At 39.3% G+C, this 26716-nt stretch overlaps 1 protein-coding gene across 1 annotated transcript in view; it reads right to left on the reverse strand.

Annotated features, from left to right (window-relative positions):
• znf512b (zinc finger protein 512B) overlaps positions 1-26716 on the reverse strand; it is a 68493-nt gene that overhangs the window by 36173 nt on the left and 5604 nt on the right. The window contains exon 2 of the mRNA XM_084428780.1: positions 26270-26395. Within this exon, the coding sequence (XP_084284906.1) occupies positions 26270-26393 (124 nt within the window). The 5' untranslated portion in view covers positions 26394-26395. The remainder of the gene's footprint in view (positions 1-26269; positions 26396-26716) is intronic.

The following is a 26716-nucleotide window of genomic DNA, read 5'->3' on the forward strand; positions in this document are numbered from 1 at the left end:
GGAAAGTCAATAGCAAAATTATATGGTGTTTAAAAGAATGTTTGGGAAGCTTAAAGGAAGAGCCATGCTTGGGCTAGAGGCTATTGTGGGTGGATTTGAAGGCACACTATTTATGATAACGAGAATTAGAGAGATCTGTTCAGGCTGAATTAGGCTAAAGCACACATACGACATTTGCCTGGTAGATAAGCACTGTATTAAGTGTGTGTGTCTAGTATTCCCCACGTTATGGGGCCCAAAAAACATTTTATTTTAGTCCCAATGAGGAAAACTGCTTATAAATCATACGAATAATAAATCAAACAAGTGATGCTTATGGGATATACCATACAGTTTGTACAGTACAAAAAATCATTATGTCTAAGGTAAGTCCCCATAAAACTGTGTGTGTGTGTGTGTGTGTGTGTGTGTGTGTGTGTGTGTGTGTGTACACAGTACTTAAGAGATAAGAGGTATGAACGCAAACAAACACATTACAATGGCATGGGTTTAGTTTAGTTGAGAAGATTTTGTCCGTCATTATGACACTTCTGCTGAGGAAATGAGGTATGAATTTTAATTGCTGTCTTCAAATATACAGGTCCTTTAGATAAAGAGCATAATTAAAAAATGTTGCTCTCGGGAAAGACATGTTTGTGTTGCTATGGGAATGAGAGCTACTTGTCTTATTATCTGTCAGGCCGCTTCCAGTGTGGATGTACTCACACACATTACTACCAAAGTGGTACGCTTTAATAATACACACGCAAACTTTTTCATTAGTGGTGTTTACTAAGGCAAGGTCAAAACCCATTATCATAATTGTTACACTTCCTCATGCACTCTTTGTGCTATGGACATGAATGATATCTCAAATAATGTGGCTTGTTGAGGAAAGATGTTCTGTTACTGTACTTTTCTAAGTGATCATACTTGTACAAGATTCTGTCATGAAACTCGATATGGTTCAGGCTGAGAGGTCTATAGGGCATCATCCTCTATAGGGCACAGCTGATTGGTTCAGGCTGTATCAGTAGCCAATGAGCTCGCTGCTCAACCTTCAAATACTTGGTTAGTAGTGGTGGGCGATACTGCGAATTTCGGTATTGATCCGATACCAAGTAAATACAGGGCCACTATCGCCGATATAGATACCGATACCAATACTTTTTCATTTTAAAAGCATGCACTTGAACTTGTATGCACTTTCCTGTGCTAGAGCAGTGTCATGATTTATGAGGTGAATGCATCATTAATATGCTAAATCTGAATACATTTTCATGACTACTAAATATTTTGTGATTTGTGCTCTCAACTCGCCTGCAATTAGTCAGTGACTTTTACAAAACTACCCTAATTATAGTAATAGCCTACTACTAGCCTACTAGTACTAGCCTACTGTTCAAAAGTTTGGGGTCTGTAAGATTTTTAATTCTCTTCTGCATTTATTTGATCAAAAATACAGTAAAAACTGTAATATTACAATTTAACATAGGTTTTCTATGTCATAGTAAACTGTAATTTATTCATGTGATCAAAACTGAATTTTCGGCATCATTACTCCAGTCATGATGATAAATTCATTTTAATATGCTGATTTGCTGCTCAGGAAACATTTCTTATTATTATCAATGTTGAAAACAGTTTCATATTTTTGTGGAAACCATGATACATTTTATGCAGAATTATTTGATGAACAAAGTTGAGAGAACAGCATTTATATGAGGTAGATTTTTTTTTTCAACAGTGTAAAACCCTTGACTGTCACTTTTGATCAATTTAATGCATCGATCCTTGTTGAATAAAAATATTAATTTCATTAAAAAAATCTTACTGACGTCAACATTTTGAACCGTTATGTACACTTTTGGTTTGTTTATTGCGAAAATAACTCCCGATTGTTTCTCTGTCATCTAAGCAAGGCTTCGTTTCCCAAACACACTGGGCCTGTGAGCTCAGCGAAGCACCAGCATCGAACGCTCTCTGTGATTGATTGGTTTCGTCTGGTATCCAGATGACTAGGAGAAAAAGTTCTATCCTACACAATTATCCGCTAACATTCGCTTATTTTTCCTCTTAGAAGCTTATTTTCCGCACTGAATTGCGTGATAAATTAATACAAAATTACTGGTAAAAAAAACACACATTTGGATCGATATTTTTATGTGAGGATTGATCCTTTTAGATACCACGTCAGTATCGATAGTATCGATACTTCAGGATCGATCCGCCCACCCCTATTGGTTAGTTCAAATATTAGCCTTAGCAGTGCAGCATGCTTTCAGAAACCCTCCACCTTCCCCAGCTCCACCTGTGTAGATCTGTTACGGGTAATTCATGTACGCTATATTGTACAGAAGCAGCATGTCTTGCTCACAGCAGTGTGTCTGTGTATGTATTGGCTATAGCAAGTCATGTACTTGCTCTGCAGCAGCAGAAGCAACAGCAACGTAGCAGATCTATTCCACCAAGACCAAATTGTTACACTTCCTCCAATCAGGAAATAGTAGCAAAATATATCAACATTGTTATATCCATTACCATGCCAAACAGTTGTCATGACATAAATAAATGTAATCTGATTCTGGTGGATGATGAAACGGGGGGACCTAGTTAGCATCACCTTGGTTCCCTCGACTAAAACCCAAAAGGATTTTTCTATTGGCTTAATCGCAGAAAATAAGCTGTGACTAACAAAAGTTATGATTCTTATTTTGTTCAAGATAACCTTCACAAATGACAAACTTTAATGAATTTAGAAATCAAGATCCGTATAACCGCCATTAGTGAAAAGCTAAAGGTAGGCTATAAACAAACTACACCACGGTCACACGACTTCAACGTCACCATCACTAAACTTCTCCAGCCAGTATCCAACCAGCAAGTTAGACACCCTAGCAACCACCTAATAACACCCAAACAACCTCCCATTACACCATAGCTACTGTATAGCAATGTGTGAAAAGTACCAACAATCCTTGGCATTTCCGATATTTCAATACAATACAGCATTTGTCACTGGCCACATTTACATGCACCTAAATTGACGGTTCAGTCGGACTGAAAAGCCTTCACGTAAACAACTTAATCGATCCGATTGAACTCGATCCAAATGAAATTTCGATCGGATTGAAAGGGGTGGTTTATTCCTTTCCCAATCCGATGGAGAGAACATGTAAACACTTGATCGGATTGAAAACCGAAACTGAAAGGACTGCGCATGCGCAGTGACGTTGAAATAGCGTAATGACGTACAGTACGACGCGCTGAACGAGCTGTTCTTCCTGATGAATAAAGTGACATATAGTCCCGTCATTCTAAAATTCTCATTTCACTCAGCGTCTGTGAGTCCCACCAGTGCTTGTTCTTTCTTTCTCTACAATCCACAGAAATAAATAAATATTAAAGGTGGGGTATGTGATTCTCTTTTTTGGCCATTTTTTCAAAATCACTTGAAATCCTATTCCTAACCCACTTACAGCCACTGAGTTAGAAGCACTGAAATGAAAATTAAGCAATTTAATCATCTGTGGATCGGGCAGGACTCGAAAAACTCCAGCCAATCATTTCCAAGACCACCTAGAATCATTGGACAGTAAGTGCGTCAATCAAACGGTCGTACCATACCCCCCTCCCCCATCCATGTCCATGTTCTTCGAATGGGTGGAGTCAAAGGAAAGAAGGCAGGACCATTTGAGTTGTGTATTTTCAAAATCTGCCAGCCGTTTTGCAAATCACATACCCCACCTTTAAGTCTGCTGTTTAAAACAAATAAAGAACCAATGTAGGAGAATGGTTATAATGCGCAAACAGCGAGAAACTCTGTATATTTGTGCAGTGTGTGCCTGTCAAAAAATCAATTCCGATTTTGAAGCTTGTGACATAAACGGGCACATCAACCCGATCACTTTTAGCGTTCATGTAAACACTACATTCAGATTCACCAATCAGAATGAATTCAGTGTGTCATCAACACTCAACAATGTCCCTGCCTCAGCAACATGTGTTTTTGTTATTGCTATTTTTTCTGGTTTCTGCAGCAACTCTGAGCACTTTTCATATTGTTTATCCTGGCTGAAGCACTTTTGTTTCAATCTATAAGAATAATATAATCAGTCTATGTTATATTTTAAAGTTAAAGGTGTTAATATTAATAAGTTGAGTCCTATGTTTATTTGACGGTGATTTCACACTTCTTGTTTGTATGAAGGCTAAATACAAATAAAAGGTGAACATTAATTTATTTGTACCGTTTTTATAGGGGGAGGTTTCATAGACTTGGCAAATTAATTTCTCAGAAGTTTGTAGGTACAGCCATCCGTTGTGAGTGTTCTTGGCAGTTTTCCTGAGCCTTTTATATAGTTCATATCAATATCGGAATTATATCGTATCAATCTAAATTAAGAAATATATCATGATACACACACACACACACACACACTCACACACACACACTCACACACACACACTCACACACACACTCTCACACACACACACACACACACACAAACACTCCTTGTTTTGCCCAAATAAACCACTCTCTGTTCTCCAGCAACACCCCCTTAAAAAAGCCTAACAAAAGGTGTGTGTGACACACACATTCCCCAAGACACAAGAACAACTATTGTGTAAAGACGTTGTACATATTTATAAAATGGTAAAATCTGTTCATGACTGCACACATCACACACACACACACACACACACACACACACACACGGGTATGCTGTAATTTTTGAGAGCATGAGACCCTCCCAGCTGTCTTTGGCTGAAGCATATTGCTCATTTTCATCCTCACTGGAGCAGGAGAGAGAGAGAGAGAGAGAGAGAGAGAGAGAGAGAGAGAGAGAGAGAGAGAGAGAGAGAGAGAGAGAGAGAGAGAGAGAGAGAGAGGGTAGAGCCAGAAAGGAGTGCTGCCAACTGCATAATGATCTCAAATAACCCGGCCACTCTCCTCTTTGCTTTGCCTGCAACAACTTCTTCACTCTCTCTCTTTCACACACACTCCTTGACCCTCTTATTTTTCCCTCCTCTGTCTTCCTCTATTCATAAGGCTCCTCTCATGGGTCTTTCTGTGTACAATAATCAATTTATATGGCATTCAAACAGTATCAACAATTACAAATAAAAGCAATATCTGGAGATGATTGCAGGTATTAAATAACTGTTGTGAAAGGTTATCCATTTCTTTAGCTGTATTTAGAGTCTAAGGTAAACACCATGCTCTAAACACACCTTTTGACTTTCTGTGCTTAACTGATTCATTAGGTATTCATAAACTCTTCATTAGGTTATGTATTCTTTAAGTGTTCATAAGATGCTCAAAGTTTTCGTCAAATGTTCTCTATGCTTATTTCATGTGTATAAGGTATTCGTAAAGTTCTCATTGTTTCAAGGTGTTCATATGATTTTCATGATGTATTCATAAAAAATAGGAATATCAAAAGTAGTAAATCAATACTAATAAAGAAATTTAACAATTTCAGTTTGGTTATATAAATTTTTTAAATAAGTTATTCATTAACATACTACTATTTGCTGTGGTATCAAATCATAACATTTTAATGTTAATGGAATCAATAATTGAAATTATCACCTATACACCTATTAAGTGTTTATTAGGTTTCAACATGCAAAAATGATTTTTGCTGCTAATGAAAATGACTTTGTTAAAATGAGCTAACACATTCCTTGAACATTTTGTGACTAATTAATTCCATTATGTTCAATCAAGTGCCCTTATCATGCTATTTTAAAGGTTTTGAAGGTCTTCTACAATAGGTTTACATGTATCAAAGGTTAAAAAACACTTTAATTTTCTCATAATATACATTGATTGCACATCACCACATTTGTCAATGATTCTCAAACGGCTCGTCGGATGATTCAGTCTCTCTAAATCCCAAATCATCCGATGTGTCGTTTGAGAAACATTGAAAAATGTGGTTATGTGCAATGTATACAATGCATATAATAATAAATAAAAATGCCTTTAGCATACTAACATGCACCATTGTTAGTATGACATAGGAACCTACATTTATTAAAGAGGAAAATTGGACTTTTTACGTGTTTAAGTGCTATAATCGGGTCCCCAGTGCATACTGAACCAAACAAGAAAACGTGAAAAGTGACAACCCAGTAATCTTGAATTGGTAAGCCTTTCTCTGCAAGTAAAAAAATAAGCCGATAAAGATTTCATTCCCCTTCTGACGTAGGAAGGGGATCTTGTTATAATATTATCATCCCTTCAAATGCACGTTTCCACGGTGCGTTTTTGCTTACACCCAAAAATGGGCAACTTTGACAAGCTATAAAAGCTATTTTGAGCTGAAATTTCACAGACACATTCTGGGGACACCATAGATTTACATTACATCTTGTGAAAAGGGGCATAATTGTGTCACCTTTAAGTTGGTTTAAGAAAACGAAAAGTTGTTTTATACTGGTTGTACCAACTTGAAGTTCAAAATTGCATAGAATTTTCCCTTAATTTAATTAAGTTCATTGAAAAATTAAAACAAGAAAGAAACCTAATTTACTTAAGAATTTGTGTAGCTGTTTTCACAATACCATCTTTCATTATTCATCAGAAGAATGTCACAATGTAAGCATGTCAAATTATTTTACAGTATGTGTTAGTATGTCATTTACAGTACATAGTATATAAGTATGTCATATACAGTATATAGTATATAATATACAAGTCATAAAATTAGAATATCATAAAAAAGTTGATTTATTTCAAGAATTCAACTTAACAGGTGAAACTAATATATTATATAGACTCATAACATGCAAAGTGAGATATTTCAAGCCTTTATTTGTTATAATTTTGATGATTATGGCTTACAGCTTATGAAACCCACGAAATCAAAATCCCAGAAAATAAGAATATTACATGAAATCACACAGTAATCACACAGTGATACCATGGTCATTGAACCAGGTTTTGGTTCTTTTGGGAGTGTGGGCAGGTGCAAATCCTGCTGGAAAATGAAGTCAGCATCTCCATAAAGCTTGTCTGCTGAAGGAAGCATGAAGTGCTCTGAAAATGTCCTGGTAGACGGCTGCGTTGAGCGGACAGCACAGTGGACCAACACCAGCCGATGACCAACACAGACTGTGGAAACTTCACACTGGACTTCAAGCATCTTGGATTGTGTGCCTCTCCATTCTTCCTCCAGACTCTGGGACCTTGGTTTCCAAATGAGATGCAAAATTTGCTCTCATCAGAAAAGAGGACTTTGGTCCACTGTGCTTTATTAAATCCAGAGTCAACGCAGCCGTCTACCAGGACATTTTCAGAGCACTTCATGCTTCCTTCATTTTCCAGCAGGATTTACACCAGCCCACACTGCCAAAAGAACCAAAACCTGGTTCAATGACCATGGTATCACTGTGTAATTACTGTGTGATTTCATTTTGATTTTGTGGGTTTCATAAGCTGTAAGCCATAATCATTCAAATTATAACAAATAAAGGCTTGAAATATCTCACTTTGCATGTTATGAGTCTATATATCAGTTTCACCTGTTAAGTTGAATTCTTGAAATAAATCAACTTTTTGATGATATTTTAATTTTATGACCAGCACCTGTATTTATAGATTTTCCAAGCAAGTCCAATTTTTCAGTATGGTTTTATTTTACTGCATGTGGCTCTAATTATCAATTAGCTCAAAGCCACCCGTACACCATTTGTCCAGCCTCTGACTTTCCAATAGCCTTGGCAGTAGCACAGCAAAGCTGTGTTTCAGAGAAGATGGAAGAAAATCAATTCCCCTGAAGAACTGAAGACAAAACACATCCTTCACTGTGAATGTTGCTCTGACAGCTAACTCAGCCAAGACATCATATTTCCACTCCAGAATCAACACTTAAAACCCACAGAAACTGTCCTCAACCTTCTCATCCCTTCTCCGTCATTACTCAACTCCTTCACCATCCACATTCAACACAGAACTCCTCAACTCATTGTATCTTCTCCAAGAGATCTCCTCTGATATTTTGCCTTCCCTGTTTTCTGACACCTTCTCAAACGGTTCTGCTCCATCAGGATCCATCAGTAAACACCATAAAATATGCTGTATTCCGTCATTCAGATTCCATCAGTATCAGAAGCAGCAATCACACTTTCTCTTACCGTTGATTTAGTGATGACGCAATGTACTTCACATCTCAGAAATGTCTACATGCGCTCTCTCTCATGCCTCTTTAGTAAAACGTTAAGCCTACTTTTTAATACTTTCCTTTAATACTTAATCATACATTTCCAAAAATCCTGAAACATGTATCACGGTTTCCACTAAAACATTAAGCAGCTAAACTGTGTAAAATGTTTCTTGAGCAGCACATCAACATATTAGAATTGTTAATCAGTAATAGAAAACAGTTATGTTAAATTGTAATAACATTTCACAATAATAACGTTTTTTACTGCTTTTTGAAACAATGCAGCCTTGGTGAGCATAAGAGACCTCTTTCAAAATCCTAAAAAAAATTGTGAACAATGGAGTGTCACAAACTTAGCAACGGTCTTAAGTGTGTGATGGACCAAATAAACCATGTGACTGAGAAGCTCATTCCAGAGAACAGCTCTGTGGCACACAGAATCACTAAGGACACAAAGTCCTTTGTTTAAAGCCCAGACTGAAGTTGTGCGAACTGAAAAAACATGAAACACATACTAATACAGAACAGTGTTTGAGATATATATGTGTTGGAGCTCACAGAAATCTGCAGTGACAACTACAGTACTGAAGCTATAGATGAAGCCATTATGGGTGTACAGTATCATAACCAACAGCTGGACACACTGACCCCCTCTCTCCATTTCCCACTTTCTTTCATTGTTCAAGACTCATTGTTCATTTCCTCATGCTTTGGCCTTTTCCCAGATGAGAACAGGGGTCAGGGGAGCTCAAAAACATAACCCCATTTTAGGACTCTCAGGAGAGTTAAAAACAAACTCTCAGGATTCTTTTCCATCATACATACATACATATATATATATACACATACATATATATCACAATAGTTATTCTTGTTATAAAAAAAATACAAACAATAGGACAAATACTACTAAGTTTTTAAGAAATGTAGTAAGAAATGATACAGAAATTGAACAATTAAATGTAAATTAAATTGCATAGTTTTCACTGTATGAATTAAATTTGTTTATTCTTTATGAATTATACATTTAAATTCTACATATGCAATTTGTATTCACATTAAAGTCGGCATGAAAAGTAAGTCACAACAGTCTTTTCTTCCCTATTGTGATGTATATCCATTTGAAACGGCTTCTTGAACGAGTAAAGACGTAGGGCGGGACTTGATTTTGTCCATGTGGAATTGATTGGATGGTTGTGTTTTGCTATTGGTTGATCTCATGTGAGTGACAGTAAACACCACGCCAGTAAACACATCATCAGAGAAGCGAAGAGATGCTGCTTCAAGATGGAGGGGGAGTTATTTTGTTTAAAGATTACGAGGGCACAAAATGATGTGAATGATGTGATGATAAAATGATGTGCACGGATGGCAGCCGGTATAATGTATCTCCATTCATACTGTACATAAAATGAAGGTGATTCACATGTATTTCCCTGTATTCAGTTCACGATGCATTCACGTGTTCACTTATTTACTTTACAACAATCCAAGATGCTATATCAGTCAAACTTATTGGTCACACTCACACAGTGTAAAACAAAACACTATTAATTCACCAATCAGGCCAGAGATCAGCGAATGATTCAGTCATAAATCCCGATCACTTCTCTCCTCTCTCTTTCTCATTTATGGTGTTCCGCTGTCACTCACGTGATGTGTAACAAGGAGGCAGACCTAAACAGATTAGCCCATTGAAGTTGAGAAGTTGTAGTACTGTATTAATTACAATGTTTCAAATAAATCCTATAGAATTTTACAAGTAAGGTCATGTGTGTGAGTGTCTTTTTGAGGGTGCATCTAGGTGGGGGGCTTGAAAATAGTTTCTTCTACAAAAGGGAGTAACGGTTATGCTCTTTTATGTCCTGCTTTAGTTTTGTTTTCACCAGAGAATGTCTAACAGGAAGAGAATTGGCACTCTCTGGTTACTTCCGGTTTCTGGACTGGCTGCAGTAACACGTCTCTGTCCATGCGGGGGCGCTCGCAGGCGAGTGCAGAATGAATGGAGGTCTATGGTGCTATACCCCTCAAAATCCACTTTTCCGTCTTTGTTGTATTCGAAAGGAGATTACACACTGCTGGGTGTTAGATTTTTTAGAGTCATTTATTTGCTTTAAAAAGTCTTTTAAAGTGTCAATGACGTCATACACATCGTACGACCAGAGATACTGCTTTACGGCAATCCTTCAGTCACTTTGGTGCTTTCGCGCTCTGCACTTTCTTTTCTCTCGAGGCATCGACAACACAGCTGACACAGGTAAATACACGTGCTAGACGAGTTTTTGTTTTGTTTGTTTCTGGTCCCGCTTCGGATGCCACGATGCCATCGAGCGGTATCTCTGGTCGTAATCAGTCCTTCACTGACCAATCAGCGTTCATTAGCAGAATGCTAGCGTGTTATGGGCAACAACAACTCAACCTGTAAGAAATCGAAAGGACATAAGTACTCGTTCATTCAACTTTCGACCTATAACCTATGTTGAACTTGCAAAACCTACAATCAAATCTGAGATTTCTCAACGGCAATCGGGTGAAAGAGACAAATTTAGCCGTCTAGCCCCATAGACTCCCATTCATTTTGCACTCATGGGCGATCGCCCCCAGTGGAACTCTGGTGGAACTACAACTAAAATTCGGTACAATAGGACTTAATAGGGAGTGCGCAGGCTCTCCGTAGACGGGCTCTGTTTTCACTCTGTTTGATTTCTTTGTTTCCCATTTTCCTGTGTTCCCTAGTCAGTTTCCCTGGCTGTTAATTAGTTCAACTTCTTACACACCTGTTTCTGTTCTTCTCATTATCTACCTGATTTTCCTGGTATTATTTATGTCATCGTCTTTATGTGGATATGTAATTCTCTTTCTCCTGAAATCTGTGTGTTCTTGCTGGATTTATTAAAGACTATTTATTTTGAATATTCCTATGTTTTCGTTGTGCGTTCTCGAGGAGCCCGGCAGAAAAAGTTTGGGAACAACTGGCTTACATCTACATAAAGATTATGAACTCTTTTTAATGCTTTATAATGCTTTCTCTGAGTGCTATTTATATTGAAAAGCTTCACAGAGGTGTTACAACCATGAACCTAATTCAGTTTAAGAGTTATTGATAACTGAATGTGTTTTACTGCCGATTTGAAAAGCCCAGTCTCATACCTCACAGAACAAACTGGTCAGTGGATGAAGCAGTCTACATGAGACTGCATTATATCCTGCAACATCTCAACAGATCTGGGACTTACGCAAGAATCTTATTTGTGGACTTCAGTTCAGCTTTCAATGCCATCAGACCAGATCTAACCCAGCTATTCATGCCCAACCCAATCTGTCAGTGGATCACCAGCTTTCTGACAAGATAGGCAGCAGATACTGAGACTGGGAAAACTCTCACTATCAGCACTGGTGCTCCTCAGGGTTCTGTCCTCTCCCCACTGCTCTTCTCACTGAACACAACTGACTGCACCTCTTAAGACCCCTCAGTCAAGCTCCTGAAGTCTGCAGACAACACCACAGTCATCGGCATTATCCAGGATGATGAAGAGTCTGCATACAGACAAGAGGACCTGAACAACTGGCTGTCTGGTGCAGTCACAACAACCTGGAGCTGAACACACTGAAAACAGTGGAGATGATCGTGGACTTCAGGAGAAACACCCCAGCACCCCACTCACCATCATGAGCAGCACTGAGGAGCAGTGGAGTCATTCAGGTTCCTGGCCAACACCATCTCTCAGGACCTGAAGTGGGACACTCACATTGACTCCATTGTGAAAAAGGCCCATCAGAGACTGAACTTCCTTCACCAGCTGAGCCACCGGAGCTGCTGACACAGTTCTACTCAGCCGTCATCGAGTCTGTCCTGTGTTCATCTATAACTGTCTGTTGTGCTTCAGCCACCAAATCAGACATCAGGAGACTACAACGGACAGTCAGGACGGATTATTGGTGCCCCCCTGCCCACCCTCCAGGACCTGTACTCTTCCAGAGTGAGGAAAAGGGCAGGTAAAATCATCACAGACTCCACTTACCACGGCCACAACCTATTTGAACTTTTTCAAGTGCAATACCCCACTTTTCTGTGCAATATCCTTGTAAATTCATTTAGTTCTATTTATTCATATTATTATTCACAATAAATACTATAAATATGTTAATATGTGTAAATGTTTATTCTGAATAAACCTATCTGTCTTTACACTTTGTCATATTTTTTATTCTTAAATGTTATTATGTGTCTTGTTATATTTATGTGTGTGCGCTGAAAGCTTCAATGCCAAGGTAAATTCCTTGTGTGTGCAAGCACTCTTGGCAATAAAGCCCTTTCTGATTCTGATTTAAAATGAAAATGGTTTTGAATTGCTCTTTTATGTGTTACACTTTTTACCCACATACAGAAGACTTACAAAAGATGTACGCAATGGGAAAAGACAAAAGTACTTTTAAGATAGCTAACTGATTTCTTGTTTCAAGATAACTAATTTAAACTCAGGTTTACTGTCATTTCTCCTCTGTCTCTTTAGCTCCCAGACTGCATCACAGCTCCCAGCTAATTTTAGACAAATCCAAAATAGAAAAGAGCCTTCATCTAGAAGCCACTCTTTTACACCTGATTAACAAATATGACAGCGCAATGTCTGTTCAAACATTAAACTTGTGCAATTTGCTCTTTATTTACAACAAATGTACAAGTTTATTTACAACTCTAAAGGCCAAAAATGAACCACCACCTAAAATCAACACTCACCAAGTGCCAAATGCAAATTTTACATTTTACAATAGTTTGTTTGACTCTCAGTGATGTGAGCAAACTGTATCAAACAACATAATCAACATAAATGAAATTAATGAATCTTATTTGGTACATAATCAAGAAATATTTTGTTAAAGCTGCATTACAGAAAATGTTGTGCTTAAACATGAACTAAGTTATATTATTAAAGTTAAATATATATAAAAAAATTCCAATTCACAACGTTAGGCCTACCATAGTAGCTTTCTGTCATTCAATCTTGTGTTTATGTGTCCGTAAAATAGCTATTTAACATGGACACTTCTAAACATCGACCCTCCTTAACGTCTGAGGAATCCTCCATTGCCAAAACAAAGAAACCTTGAATTCTGGAGTGCAACAAGGGAAAAGTGATCAAAACAAACTCGAACCAGCTGCAGATATGATACTTGCTTGCTCAGATCATTTCTTTCTGACTTTAATTTCGTTGGAAACTCTTCTTACCATCAGTGGGGCTTGATGTAGCGTGACAGATTCACTCCGACATGACGATTACAGTAACAGAGCCGAAGAACATCTCACTCCCCAATAGCTTTCAATTTTATTTTAAAACAAAAATGGTGATAGAGAGGCTAGTTTTAACAAAATTTGCCATTTTACAGTAAAATAAACTAATATGAATGAATAAGGCATGAATATTGGCAACATTTAATAAACATTTAACTCCAATTTTGATCGCAAGTATGTTTTGCTCCATAACACTGCTACTTAATTTGTCTTTATTCGTCTTATGAATATTCCTTGTGAGTAAACATATGCTATATAATTTATTAAGTGTAACATTGCTGTTAAATGAATTATAAAAAAGCCGAGCCCCAGCAGGTGGTATTTTAACAAGCAAGCCAAACTCGAATGACTGACTCACTCAAACTTACACTGAGCCAGAGTAAAAGAGCAGAGCAAACTGAATTTCTGAATGGATTCAGATTTCTGCAGCAATAGAGAGACTGAGCGAGTGGAGATGGGTGGAGTGTGTGTGTGCGGGGTCACAAAAAAAGCAAAGAAAAGCGGTAGGATCCATTTCCCTAGACTCAAGGTTCCTGCACTGACTCTTAAGGTCTGAATCGATTTTTAAACTACTCTCCATAAAGCTCCAGCACATCATTGGCCTTGCAGAGCTTGTTCTGGGTATAATCTCCAACTATCATCTGCTGACACAGGGCCAAAAGTCTGTGGCAGTCCCAGCATCCCATAATTCACTGCTGCTGATAATGCTCCAGGAAAATGTTGCCCTTGTACACTAATCTAGGAGCAGGCTGAATCATAAGCCTCGGAAGCAACAGAAATGATTTTTAGAATGGCCTTTTTCTGCTGATAACATACAATTTTAGGTCCCTCTTTAAATAAAACGATGCTAAGTAGCAGAGTGGTTTAATCATTTCTATCTTATCAGTACCCTGTTGTTCAGGGATAATGGGTTATCAGATAAAGGAAGAAAATGATCATGTGAATCTGATGGACTATCGCATCTGTCATGTAATGTCCACAGTCTGACAGTGACTTGATGATACAGGATAAAAGGACTATCTATTTTATGGCACAAAAGAAAAGGACAAAAATCAATATCTACACTTACTGTGTGTGAGAAATTGACTTGACTTGTAGATTAATACAATACCTGTAGTTTACCATTACCCGTAGTTCAATGCAATAAGTTAGCTATATCTGAAAAAAGTTTTTCAGATTGGGTTAATGTGTTTTAAACCCTAGATTTAAGCCATTTAACACTCGATGGAGCAACACTTGACACTTGTAATTTTGAAAGTGGGTAAGCACCAATTTTGCACTGCTAACCCTAAAATTTGGTGCCATGATGCCTGTGTGAATCCAAAAAACAATCCAGCATCAAACAGCATGAATTCTGTGTTGGTCCAGGCTGATTTATGGTGGACCAGCAAACCAACAACCAAGCATCCCATACCAAAACATACCATAGGCTAGTTACCAGCAATGCTGGATTTTTCAGCAGAGTTTCTAAGCCTACACACATTAAAGCTACACTGTGTAGGACTTTCTCCCATCTAGCGGTGAAATTGTTTATGACTACCAACTGAATATTACTTTCTAGCCCCTCCCATTCCGAGGGCGTTTTAACTCCTACGGTGGCCGTATTATTTCAAATCTGCCGGCAGTCGCGAGTAATCTCCCCCTCGCATTCGTCACGGTGCTCAAAACGCGAAAGGCGAAGCTTGAATTTCCAGGTATGTCCCTCTTTGGCTAATGTATTTTCAAGATGGAGGCGCAACATGGCTGCCGCCATTCGAGCGACTCGCTCGTATGTATTCTAAATGGCAGATTCTACGCTTACGAGAATACTTGATTAGTCTGTGGAAGTAATTACACATTAATGAGCACATATCATTTTGAAAGAACAAAGTGTTTTTTGCAAAGAATCAAATTAAAAAATTACACAGTGTAGCTTTAAGCTTTGATAAGAGAGAGCAAGGACAGATACGAGGCTGAAAATGACACACTCAAACTTTATTTCTGCATGTGCCACTGTTTGTGTTCACACCTAGCAGCTCTCTTCAGTAATGCTGTGAAATGGGCGTTGCTCAGGCATGGAACAGATGGACGCTATGCAGTGGGTCAGAGATGAGCTGCATCATCCCTGTCGGCCTGGCACCTGACAGCATCAGCATCACAGCAACACCGCCGTCTAATAAAAGAGCGGTTGCTGAATTGATCACCTAGGCGACTACAAACTGATGTTAAAAAAAGAATGGACATGATGCAGAGATTCGACAACCAGAGGTGCGTTTCCCGTATAATGACGCAACTCGCTGCTTAAAGGGTTAGTTCACCCAAAATTTTTAACTCTGTCTTCGGAACACAAATTAAGATATTTTTGATGAAATCTGAGAGCTGGCTCACTCCTTCATAGGCTGCTGGGTAATCGATATCTGCCATCCCAGAAAAGTTAGTAAAGACATCGTTAAAATAGTCCAAGTGACTACAGCGGCTCAACCTTAAGTTTATCAAGCGACGAGAATACTTTTTGTGCAAAAAAAAAAAAACCTTCTTTATTCATTTTCTTCTGTATGGGCCACGACGCATGCGCGAGAACTGAGAAGATAGTCACAATCATTTGATGGGAAAGTGTGAAAGGTAAGCCATTCATTTTGCAGCACTGGTAAGGCACTTTTACGTTTTCTCGTTGGTTTCTCACGATTCGGACATCCAGGAAATGCACACTTTAGAACCATTTTAAACACTACATTGAGGCCCATCTTCTCAGTTCTTGCGCATGCGTCCAGACGCTCTCGTGAACTCACTCAGAGGCCCATACAGAAGAAAATGAATAGTTGAATAAAGTTGTTATTATTGTGTTTTTTGGCACATAAAAAGTATTCTCGTCGCTTGATAAACTTAAGGTTGAGCCACTGTAGACACTTGGACTATTTTAACGATGTCTTTAAAAACTTTTCTGGGATGGCAGATATTGAGTGAACCAGCTCTCAGATTTCATCAAAAATATCTTAATTTGTGTTCTGAAGATGAACGGAAGTCTTACGGGGTTGGAACAACATGAGGGTGAGTAATTACTGACAGAATTAAAAATTTTGGGTGAACAACCTACCATAGTACGATGTATCGTTGAAGAAAACAACTAGCTAGTCACGACTGTTTCTCGTTCAACCACGTCGGTTAATGATGCAATAGTAATAACTTCTTTTAATGAATCGTTTGAGATCGAATTAATACTAGACTTTTTGCTATAAATTACGGACTTGGCATCTGAGGACTATTTCTCATTTTTCTCAGTTAATTTGCTTTATTTCCATATTCAATCATAGGCTCATTCTTACTACTAGAGCACGTTCGCACATGTGACTTCAAAACCGCGGCTTTAAATCTCTTGACAAACTAAAAGACGTAAATGACATATAGCCTATATGTATTCTAAATAAAATATATAGCTTGCTTATTTGGCTCAAGATAAGGATTTATTGAGTCCACATGTCATGCTAACAAGACTCTGCTTCTAACCACAGGTCGAGAGCTGTCGTTCAGACCACACAACTTTACCATTCTTTTTGCGGATGTTTGTTAGAACGATGGTTTCGGGAAACACCGACTCTTTGAACTATGCTGATAATGACGGAATTTGCGACCATAGTTGGCTAACGATGCTTTTGGGAAACACACCCCAGAGAGTGTCCAATTACTTTTCATTTTATATATTTTTTATATAGGGGTGAATTCAGGTTGATTGGGACACTTTTTCCAAGTCATTTCAATGGCAAAAAGTGTCTCACTCACCCTGAATTCACCCGCTACTCTCACAACCCGCTTTATTAGGTACAACCGCTCGTTAACTTATTTAAATACCTTGTTGATGCCAGAAAATATTAAGCAGCATAACTGTTCAACGTTGATGATAATGAGAAAAGGTGAGCATCAAATCAGCATATTAGAATGATTTCTGAAGGATCATGTGACACATGATCTGGAGTAATGATGCTGAAAATTCAGCTTTGATCACAGGAATAATTGCATTTTTAAATATTTTAAAATAGAAAAGAGTTTACTGAATATTTAACTTTTACTGCTTGAAAAGTGTGCTTAGCTATCTTAAAAATAAGACTGGTTACAGTTGTGGTTACAATTATTCATGAGACCATACAATGCATTATAAAGAGCATTACAAGGTATAATAAATGCATTAAAAATACATGATCAAATGCATTATACATAAAGGCTTTAAGGAAAGTGTTACCTAACTTTCAGACTGATATGAAATTCAGTTTTCAATTTTCATGTTTTCCTAAATAAATGCACTGATATTTAACTGTGAGTTAACCTCAAGCCAAAAAATGAAACTATTCTCTCATTTACAGTGTAATAGTTTTTCCAGCCTCTCTGACAGGAAAGAGGCCAATTACACAGAGGCATATTTTACACATGCACAAAAAGGTCTTAAGACACACAGTCAAAAAGCGTGTCTGCTCTGCGCTCACTACAATTACAGCAGTCAGTAAGAATGACCTTATTTGTTCCTACTGCCTATTTCAGCTGCACTGGCCAACTGCACACAGCTGTTGCCAAAGGCTTTCCAATGCCTCGGCGAGCACTGCGATCATTCAGCTTTCCACAGGGAAGCTTTCCTAATGCTAGGAGAGAGAGACAGAGATAAATAGTTTCAGAGATAAAGAAGGGGAAAGGGAGGAAAACTACGACAGGGATTTTATTAATGGCCAGTACAATTCACGCACACTGCAAAAAGTGAACACTGTAAAAAAAAAAATGTTCATGCATATTTAAAAAAAAACTTTTATATATTAAAAAAGCTATTTTCATTTAAAAAAAAAATCTAATCCAATGTATAGAAAAAAAGCAAGAAAAAAAGCGTTTCAAGTAACTTTCTATCTTAACAATGTTTAAATATTTTTACAGGAAAACAAGACAAAAATATTGGTTAACACACTGAAAAAGGCCTGCAAGCAGTTATTCCTCTGTGAAAAATGTAAAATAAAGTATTTTAAATGTGGATCATAGTTGTATTTAAAAATATTGATTAAGATTTTTTTTCTTTTCTTTTTTTTGCAGTGTATGTGCCATTTATAGTTACTATTTCTTTGTAATCTGAATCTTAAAAATCCCATTCACTTTCATTGCAATAAAGTTTGGGTTTAGTCATATTCAGTACTTTCTACTTTAATTATATAATCAATTATTATTATTATTATTATTTATTTTACTTGAATTTAATCAATACATTTTTATAGTACATTACACTTTTTTTTTCTTTTCTTTTTTTCAGTTGCCACTGGGTGTTGTATTATCTATCTTCTAACTAATGGGTAATATAATTCAGAAAATATGTTTTCTCAAGCAATATGGGAGCAGAGCAAGCGCCAAGTACATAATGAAAAGACAGCAAATTCCCCAGTGGGCATTTGTGGGCTTTAACTAACAGTTTGCTACAATTCAAAACAAAATGGTTGAAATTAGTCAAAATGTTTTTATGCCTACCTGCGTTCTCAAGAACTCCTACAGTTTTTGTCGAAAAAGACAAATCTCTTCAGTTTTCCCACAAAAAGGAACAGCTAAAGACACTGAGAAAATGTTGATCAAGTAGAGTAGAAGGTACTGCAGTGGCTATAAAAAGTGTACTATGTGAAAAATCAATCCAAGATAAATCATGTCAGATCTTTTTCCACATTTAATGCAATATTCAAACCAACAAAGGTCAAATAACACACAAATAAACAGATTATGGGACGGATTATGATGTGGTTGTGCCCTGGGCACAGGCATGTCTAAAGGCGCCCAGGCATTCAGCAGGGGTGTGGGGGGAGTGTATGTGTCGGTGGTTGTGGCCCTCCGATTTCTCGTTTCGGCGGGGCAGGGTGGTTGGTGGAAGGGGGGGGGGTGTTCAATCGGGGGGGTGCGCCATTCCGATTTCTCGTTCAGCTTTGGGGTTCGGGTGCCAACAGGGCCCACCCGTAGCTTGTTTGATCCCCCTCACCCCCCCGGTCTTGTGCTTGTGCGTTAATCCGTCCCTGGTTTTACATCTCAAAGAACTGCAATTTTAACATGGGGGGTGTAGACTTTTATATAGCCACTGTATATCATGGAGAAGATTTTCAGTGAATATAAATTTCATTCTCTTCCTCACAGAAAGTGACTGTATGAATCCAGAGCACTTGGAATGTTGAGTTGAGTTGAGACAACTTTTATGGGCAACTTTTATTAGGGGTGTAACAAGTCACGGTTCGGTACGTACCTCGGTTTTGGGGTCATGGTTCAATATGAGTTCGGTACAATAGGAAAAATGGTCAGACTTCAGTTTAGGGTGCAATTCTCACTATTAACTACGACTTCTGCCTAAATAAACCCCTAATTACTTATCATTAATAGTTAGTAAGGTAGTTGTTAAGTTAAGATATTGGGTAGATTAAGGGATGTAGAATATGGTCATGCAGAATAAGGAATTAATATGTGCTTTATAAGTACTAATAAACAGCCAATGTCCTAGTAATATGCAACAAATCCACAATGCTAGGTTTCTTTTCATTTATTTTGAACAGACAGTAGTGCAAATTACAGTTTGTCCCACCTAGCGGCATTTAGTCCCCCTTGAGGAAGCAGTAAACAGAATTCACTCTTGCACAGGTCATATTTTTTGCAGGGCTGATAAAAAACAAAAGGTATTTGATCACAATCAGCTACAAAACTGAAAAGCATCTTGTGTTATAAAAGGACAAATTAAATAGAATAATGAAAAATAAAACTGTTACAATGTCTTACAATTTGCTCCACTTAAACTATATATAAACATTCAAAGCTCAAGCCTTTCAAAGTAAACTCCTTTGTCCATGAGAGCAAAAAGACGCATTAGGCTCATGGGCACTATCTAGTGGACTTTGTTTTCAAGCGCTCAATTCATTAGCGCATGCGCTCTTCTTCTTCTGGTCTTCTTCCTGTTGTGGGGGTTAGCAAACAGCGTTGCATTACCCCATGCGCCCCCTTCTGGATTGGAGTGTGGATCGCCTGTGACTGACTGTATTCGTCGTCTGACTGTATGCACCGAACCGTGACGTCCTTACCCTGATTGTTCGGGACAAATACATGTACCATTACACCCCTAGTGCCACTGGTCAACCGGCCATCAATCGGAACTGGACGGTTTTTGCTCCAAACACACAATCGACAACTGGACGTTATTTTGAACGACCTCTGTTCCAGACTTGTACACAAACTGCATTGCAATCATTTCCCAAAATGTCATTTGTGTGGAAATATTACTATAAACAGCACGTTAACAAAGACTAGAGATGGGACATTGGAACCACTGGACCATTTGCTTGTCAAAAAAATCGGAATCTGCCAAATCTTGACTAACCTTATAAGAGACTGATCACATTGTTCCTTTTCAAGGGAACTTGAGCTGCGTCGAGACGCTGTGGGAATGCCCCTGTGTGATTGCGTCGTGAAGCACGTGTATAATCAGTCCAATGGTGTGAAGAGACGTCATAGGCAGGTGACGTCATAGGCCAGGGAACTATAAAGCACACCTGAGAATAGACCGCGCTAGCTTCTGTGGCTTCAGGAAGCGCTCTCTGTATACTGTCTCTGTCTATTTGGTGTTGTCTGTCATTGCAAGCACAATATTCACAAGAGAAACAATATATATATACAGTATATATTATGGCGGGCAAGCAAGATTTTAAGTGGTGTGCTGTTCCCACATGAGCTGGACACACATGGACACACTGGACACACATGAGCTTTGTGTTGCTTGTTTGGGAGTGGAGCACGCCCAGTCAGTTCTCAAGGGGGCTGACTGTGAGCATTGTGAGAAGCTGTCCATGAGAACGCTCCGCTCACGCCGGGCGTTCTTCGACGAGGTGGGGACACACATGAGCTTTGTGTTGCTTGTTTGGGAGTGGAGCACGCCCAGTCAGTTCTCAAGGGGGCTGACTGTGAGCATTGTGAGAAGCTGTCCATGAGAACGCTCCGCTCACGCCGGGCGTTCTTCGACGAGGACAGGTCAGTGCGTGCTCTCCAGGGTCCCCCCTGGCAACGCACAACTTGGGGCTCGCAAATGGATCTGACAGCGGGGTTTGAGACGGGCCCAGCACCATCTCAACCTTCACCTGGCTTATCTCAGGGAGAAGCACGTGCTGCGGTTTCTTCTCCCCTGGCTGAGGCACCAGTGCTGCGATTATCCAGTTCTGCGGAATTCCTACTGTCCCAAGCAGGGGGCACGATTTATCACCCTCGCCCGGAGTTGTGGAAACTGTGGGCTTAGGCCCCTGAGGGGGCCCAGCTCATAGAATCAGGTCTCTCGACGAGGTCGTGGAGACCATACTCCAATCCAGAGCTACCTCCACGAGAAGACTGTATGCACTGAAATGGAAACTATTCTCTGCTTGGTGTGGAGAACACCAACTGAATCATGTTAACTGCCCTGTTGGTACAGTACTCAATTATCTGCAAGAACGTTTCTCTGCGGGGTTATCTCCTTCCACCTTAAAGGTGTATGTGGCAGCTATATCGGCTTACCACACTCCTCTGGGTGGTGCATCATTGAGGAAATATCCTCTCATTTCTCATTTTCTTCGTGGCACCTTGAGGCTGAGGCCTGCACTGCGCACTAGAGCACCGGCTTGGGATTTGGCCGTTGTATTGGAAGGTGTGGTTTTTGCTCCCTTTGAGCCCATTGAAGAGATTTCAGAAAAGTCCTATCAAGAAAATTGGAGATTTGCAAGCCTTGTCGGTTGCTCCTTCGTACTTAGAATTTGTACCTGGTATGGTGAAAGCCTTTCTTCGCCCTAGGCCGGGTTATATTCCGAAGGTCCCTACTAATGTTGCGGGCCCGATAGTGCTGTTGGCCTTCTGTCCTCCACCTTTTAATACACCAGATCAGGAAAAACTTAATCTGCTGTGCCCTGTGTGGGCTTTGGATGCCTACGTACACAGAGCTGCCCTGTGGCGTAAATCAGATCAACTATTCGTCTGTTTCGGGTCACCAAGAAAAGGTTACCCTGCATCCAAGCAGAGGATGAGCAAGTGGGTAGTCGAGGCTATCTCACTTGCTTATGAAGCGGCTGGTCAGCCTTCACCTTTGGCTGTCCGGGCCCATTCTTCCAGGAGTATGGCTGCCTCAAAGGCTTTATTATCAGGGGTTTCCCTTCATGACATCTGTGATGCGGCAGGCTGGTCCTCACCGCATACATTTGTTAGATTTTACGACTTGGATCTAGGCTCCACTCCAGGGTCTAGGGTGCTTGCTTCTTAGTGTGCGCAATGATTTCACACAGAACAGGCATTTGCTATTATGGCGTCGTGGCTATAGTGTTCCCACAGCGTCTCGACGCAGATCAAGTTCCTTTGAAAGGGAACGTCTCAGGTTACGTATGTAACCCTGGTTTCCTGAAGAGGGAACGAGACGTTGCGTCGCCCTGCCATAATCCCTGCGTGCCTGTGATCGACTTGCTTCGGCCTATCAGAAGCTAGCGTGGTCTTTTTTCAGGTGTGCTTTATAGTTTTCTGGTCTATGACATCACGTCACACCATTGGACTGATTATACACGTGCTTCACGATGCAATCACACAGGGGCGTTCCCACAGCGTCTCGACGCAGCATCTCGTTCCCTCTTCAGGGAACCAGGGTTACATACGTAACCTGAGACGTTTACAAATATTCAAACTTTCTCACTCAATTCATAATCGTTTATTAAATATTAGGTTCACAGATAAATAGCTCCATCTGGTTAGCCTCTAAATATAGCACATCCAGCAACACCATTACACCACTGCAATTTCAACAGACAGGAACCAACAGTGTCACAGGTAAATTGACTTAATATTTCAAAGTTGTATCTTTTTTTATCAACATCCAATCCAATATTAGGCTGGTAAAGCCTAAACTAATATTGGTTCTTCTGTAATTACAAGTGGACTTCAGGGGAAATATAACATGCTGCAATAGTGTTGAATATGACCCCTTTAAAGAAGATAAAGCCGTTCCAGACATTAGAAACTAAACAGCTGCAAGTGTGCATTTCAGCTGCCGACATCTAACTGACTAAGACCAGACAACTGTCTCGCACCCTTGGCAGAAGTCGTCATGCACTCTCTCACAAACACGTACGCGCTTTCACACACAAAGTTCAATTCATGAACGACACTTCCCAAACATCCCATGAAGGCTTGCATGAATGCTTCGGGTTCGACTGACTAAGCGGTGGCATTGTGACATCACAACCGCAGCTAGGAAAAAAAACACTATTGTTTATATCTGAATTCCTTCCAGACGCATTGTTTACAAGTTAAACGCAGTAGCCACCAACCACAGGCCACAAATAGGAAGCCAAAAAGAATATGTAAATAAACAGAAATTCTCCATTTTCCATAATGTAAATCATTTTGATGAACAGTTGTTGTTGCCTCAAATGCACAGAAAAAAACACTCATGATAGGTTTCCTGTAAAAGATCTAAGCTTGTAAAAAGGCCATCAATAAAAACCCTGATGAGAAAATAAAACGTGTCAATTGATCAATTAACCCGCTAACCCACTTAATCAATTCCCTGTCACTTACTTTTGTAAAGACGGGATTCAGTTCTGCCTCAGTGGTCGGTGGAAATTCTAACGGCAGATTGTTGTTCTACAAAAGCCGACATCCATTCCAGTAAGTGTTAAATGAATGCATTAGAAACCTGCTTTAGAACATGTAGTCTGTGTCGAGGAGAGGTGCTCAGCAGATAGAGGCTGCAAACTCAGCGATAAATATTCTACGGCAGAGACACTGTCTGGTCTGACGCTGCGAAAGCAATAAAATGCTCTTCACAATCTGCAGTAAAATTCAAACAGCGTGGCCCGGCACAAATATCATTCTCCTAGCTCACTTGTGAGTCAGCGCCAAGTTTGTTTTCCACCAGACTTCTGCCAGTAAGACGGGCTGCGTTCGCTTCAGTCTGAGCAAAGAATTATGGGATTTTTATGTTCATAGCAGTTGCTTCACAAGTGCTATCTCAAATTTAGCTTACTAACTAAAACTGCATGCTACAGCTGGCACATTTTACATTTACCAAAATGATAAACAAATGGAACAGCTGAATTACATAATTCTAGTACCATAAGCCTCTCCATTTAGCAAAAAAATCCATTATCATTAAAGCCTATCAAATGATGGTTACCAGAGAGAGCCTCAATTACTAATAATGCCCATGCTGGCCAAATAGAGACAACAACTAAAAACATGAATATGGAACTTCCTTTGGTTCTCTTTCAAAGCACTTAACTGCCGTAAAACGGAAATGAGCAGCGCTAGTGGAGTGAATGGACCAGAACGCTGAAACATCGCTCGTTTTTACACTAGAGCTCGTTAAACAGCAATACATATACGTACTCAATTACGACATTTGCCTAATTGTGCCTCAGATTAGTGGTCTGGATATGAGTGATAGCTGCTTACTGTCAGAATATCTCTCCCTCTAGAACTGGGTTTTTAACACTTTAACAGCCAATAATGTTGTATTGTATGTCTGGCCTTTAATAACATCGTATCCTGTTATGTATTTGAATTTGAATACTTTATGATACTTACATTGCATAACAAGCCCCGAAAATCATCACTTTTTAAATTTTGCTTAAAGTGAAAATGCATTGAAAATGTACATAAAAAAAACAGTGTTTAAAACCGATTCACAATTGTAAGCTTATAATAATGATTTATTACTTGAGCTGTCGGATTGGATTTAGTTTTTTGTTTTAAACAGAGATGGCGCTAAAGAGTCCAAAGTTGCGACTTAATATCACACAATTTTGTCTTTATAACTCGCAATTGTGACTTTGTATCACGCAATTCTGAGATAAAAATTTTGAATTGAGAGATGCAAACTTTAGAAACAAGAAAGTCGCAATTATCTTTTCAAATGTTTTTTTTCTATGGCGGAAACGAGCTTCCATACCAAGCAGAATTACAAAAAGAAAGCATATTTTCAGACAACCCTGCAAAAGTCTCTTTCATGCATCGGCCTCCCCCAACTCGAGCATCATAACACACAGCTCTTACTGGTGCTTGTGAAGGAAAGTAGGCTACTTTTTAATAAAAGATTCAGCACATTAGGAATACTTTTAGCTGTGTTGCTATGTGTTATGAGTGAGCAACTGAGTAGCCAACAGTCTGTCTAGAGCAAAACGCAAGAGTATCGCTTAAAATGCACCCATCCACCGTATCTGCACTGGACACATTTTTGACATGAGCCGCCATTGAGGCTGTCTACACCAAACACATCAAAGTAAACGTTATAAACTGGTACATTTGTCTTTCTGAACGGGTGCATGATGATGCTCTGTGTTATTGAGGTGCCCAGTGTAGTGCGTAGCATCGCAATGCCCCGTTCACTTGACCTGTTTAACTTCTGAAGGTCTATTAATGAAGCGAATTTTGGCTTGCAATTCTGTAACCAAAGCTGAATGCCTTTTCCCATGTACCGCGTCCGTCATGGTCACAGCTGATAAACACCTCCATTCTGATTGTCCATTTAAACTACTTTGTTAAAAAAAATGATCAATATTTAGTTTTACTCCAGCACTGAACACTCGTATGGGCCTGAAGTTCATCTAAGTTCAGCCATGCAGGGAGATGGTGTGTTTCACTGACATTAAAAACAACCTTACTACCAGTGAAGGACTTGTCAAAACACCTTGATGTGTTCAAATGTGTAAACGTACTCCACAGACTTCTGAAATTATGTCAATGGTTTTACAAAGTTGTTTATTTATTTTCAATGTGCCTGCCATTTAAACCTCAATGTTTGGTGAGTGCCACCTGCATCAACCAATGATTAGTTAACACTCCGCTCTGTGTGTGTTACCGTGATTGTCGTTTTCAGTGCTGCCCATTCGGGCCATCTCGGCGGGGTGGGCCTGTTTGGCAGCGCGCCCCTTTGACATGCCCGAGGAGGGCTTCACCACCCGGGCACCGCTGGAGGTGTCCATACCTGTTTAGGACACAAATAGATCAGCCCGGAGGAAAACACATTATCTGCATACAAACTAAATAAACACAAAGATGTTTTCACTGTATTTGAAAGTATTTAAATTGGGGATTACAAACACCTGCTGAGACAGTACAGCACACACACACACACACACACACACACAGAATGGCATAAATTGCACATTCACACACATCTAATTTTCGTTGCCTGATTGCATGGGGGAAAATTACAATTACAGTCTTTCAGCACGGTTGTCTTCCCATGCCAGAGAAACTTCCTTATTGAACGTGTTAATGGGATAGTTCTCCCAAAAAATCTATC

Source organism: Rutilus rutilus (assembly GCF_951802725.1).
Source record: "Rutilus rutilus genome assembly, chromosome: 13".
Classification (NCBI taxonomy): domain Eukaryota; kingdom Metazoa; phylum Chordata; class Actinopteri; order Cypriniformes; family Leuciscidae; genus Rutilus; species Rutilus rutilus.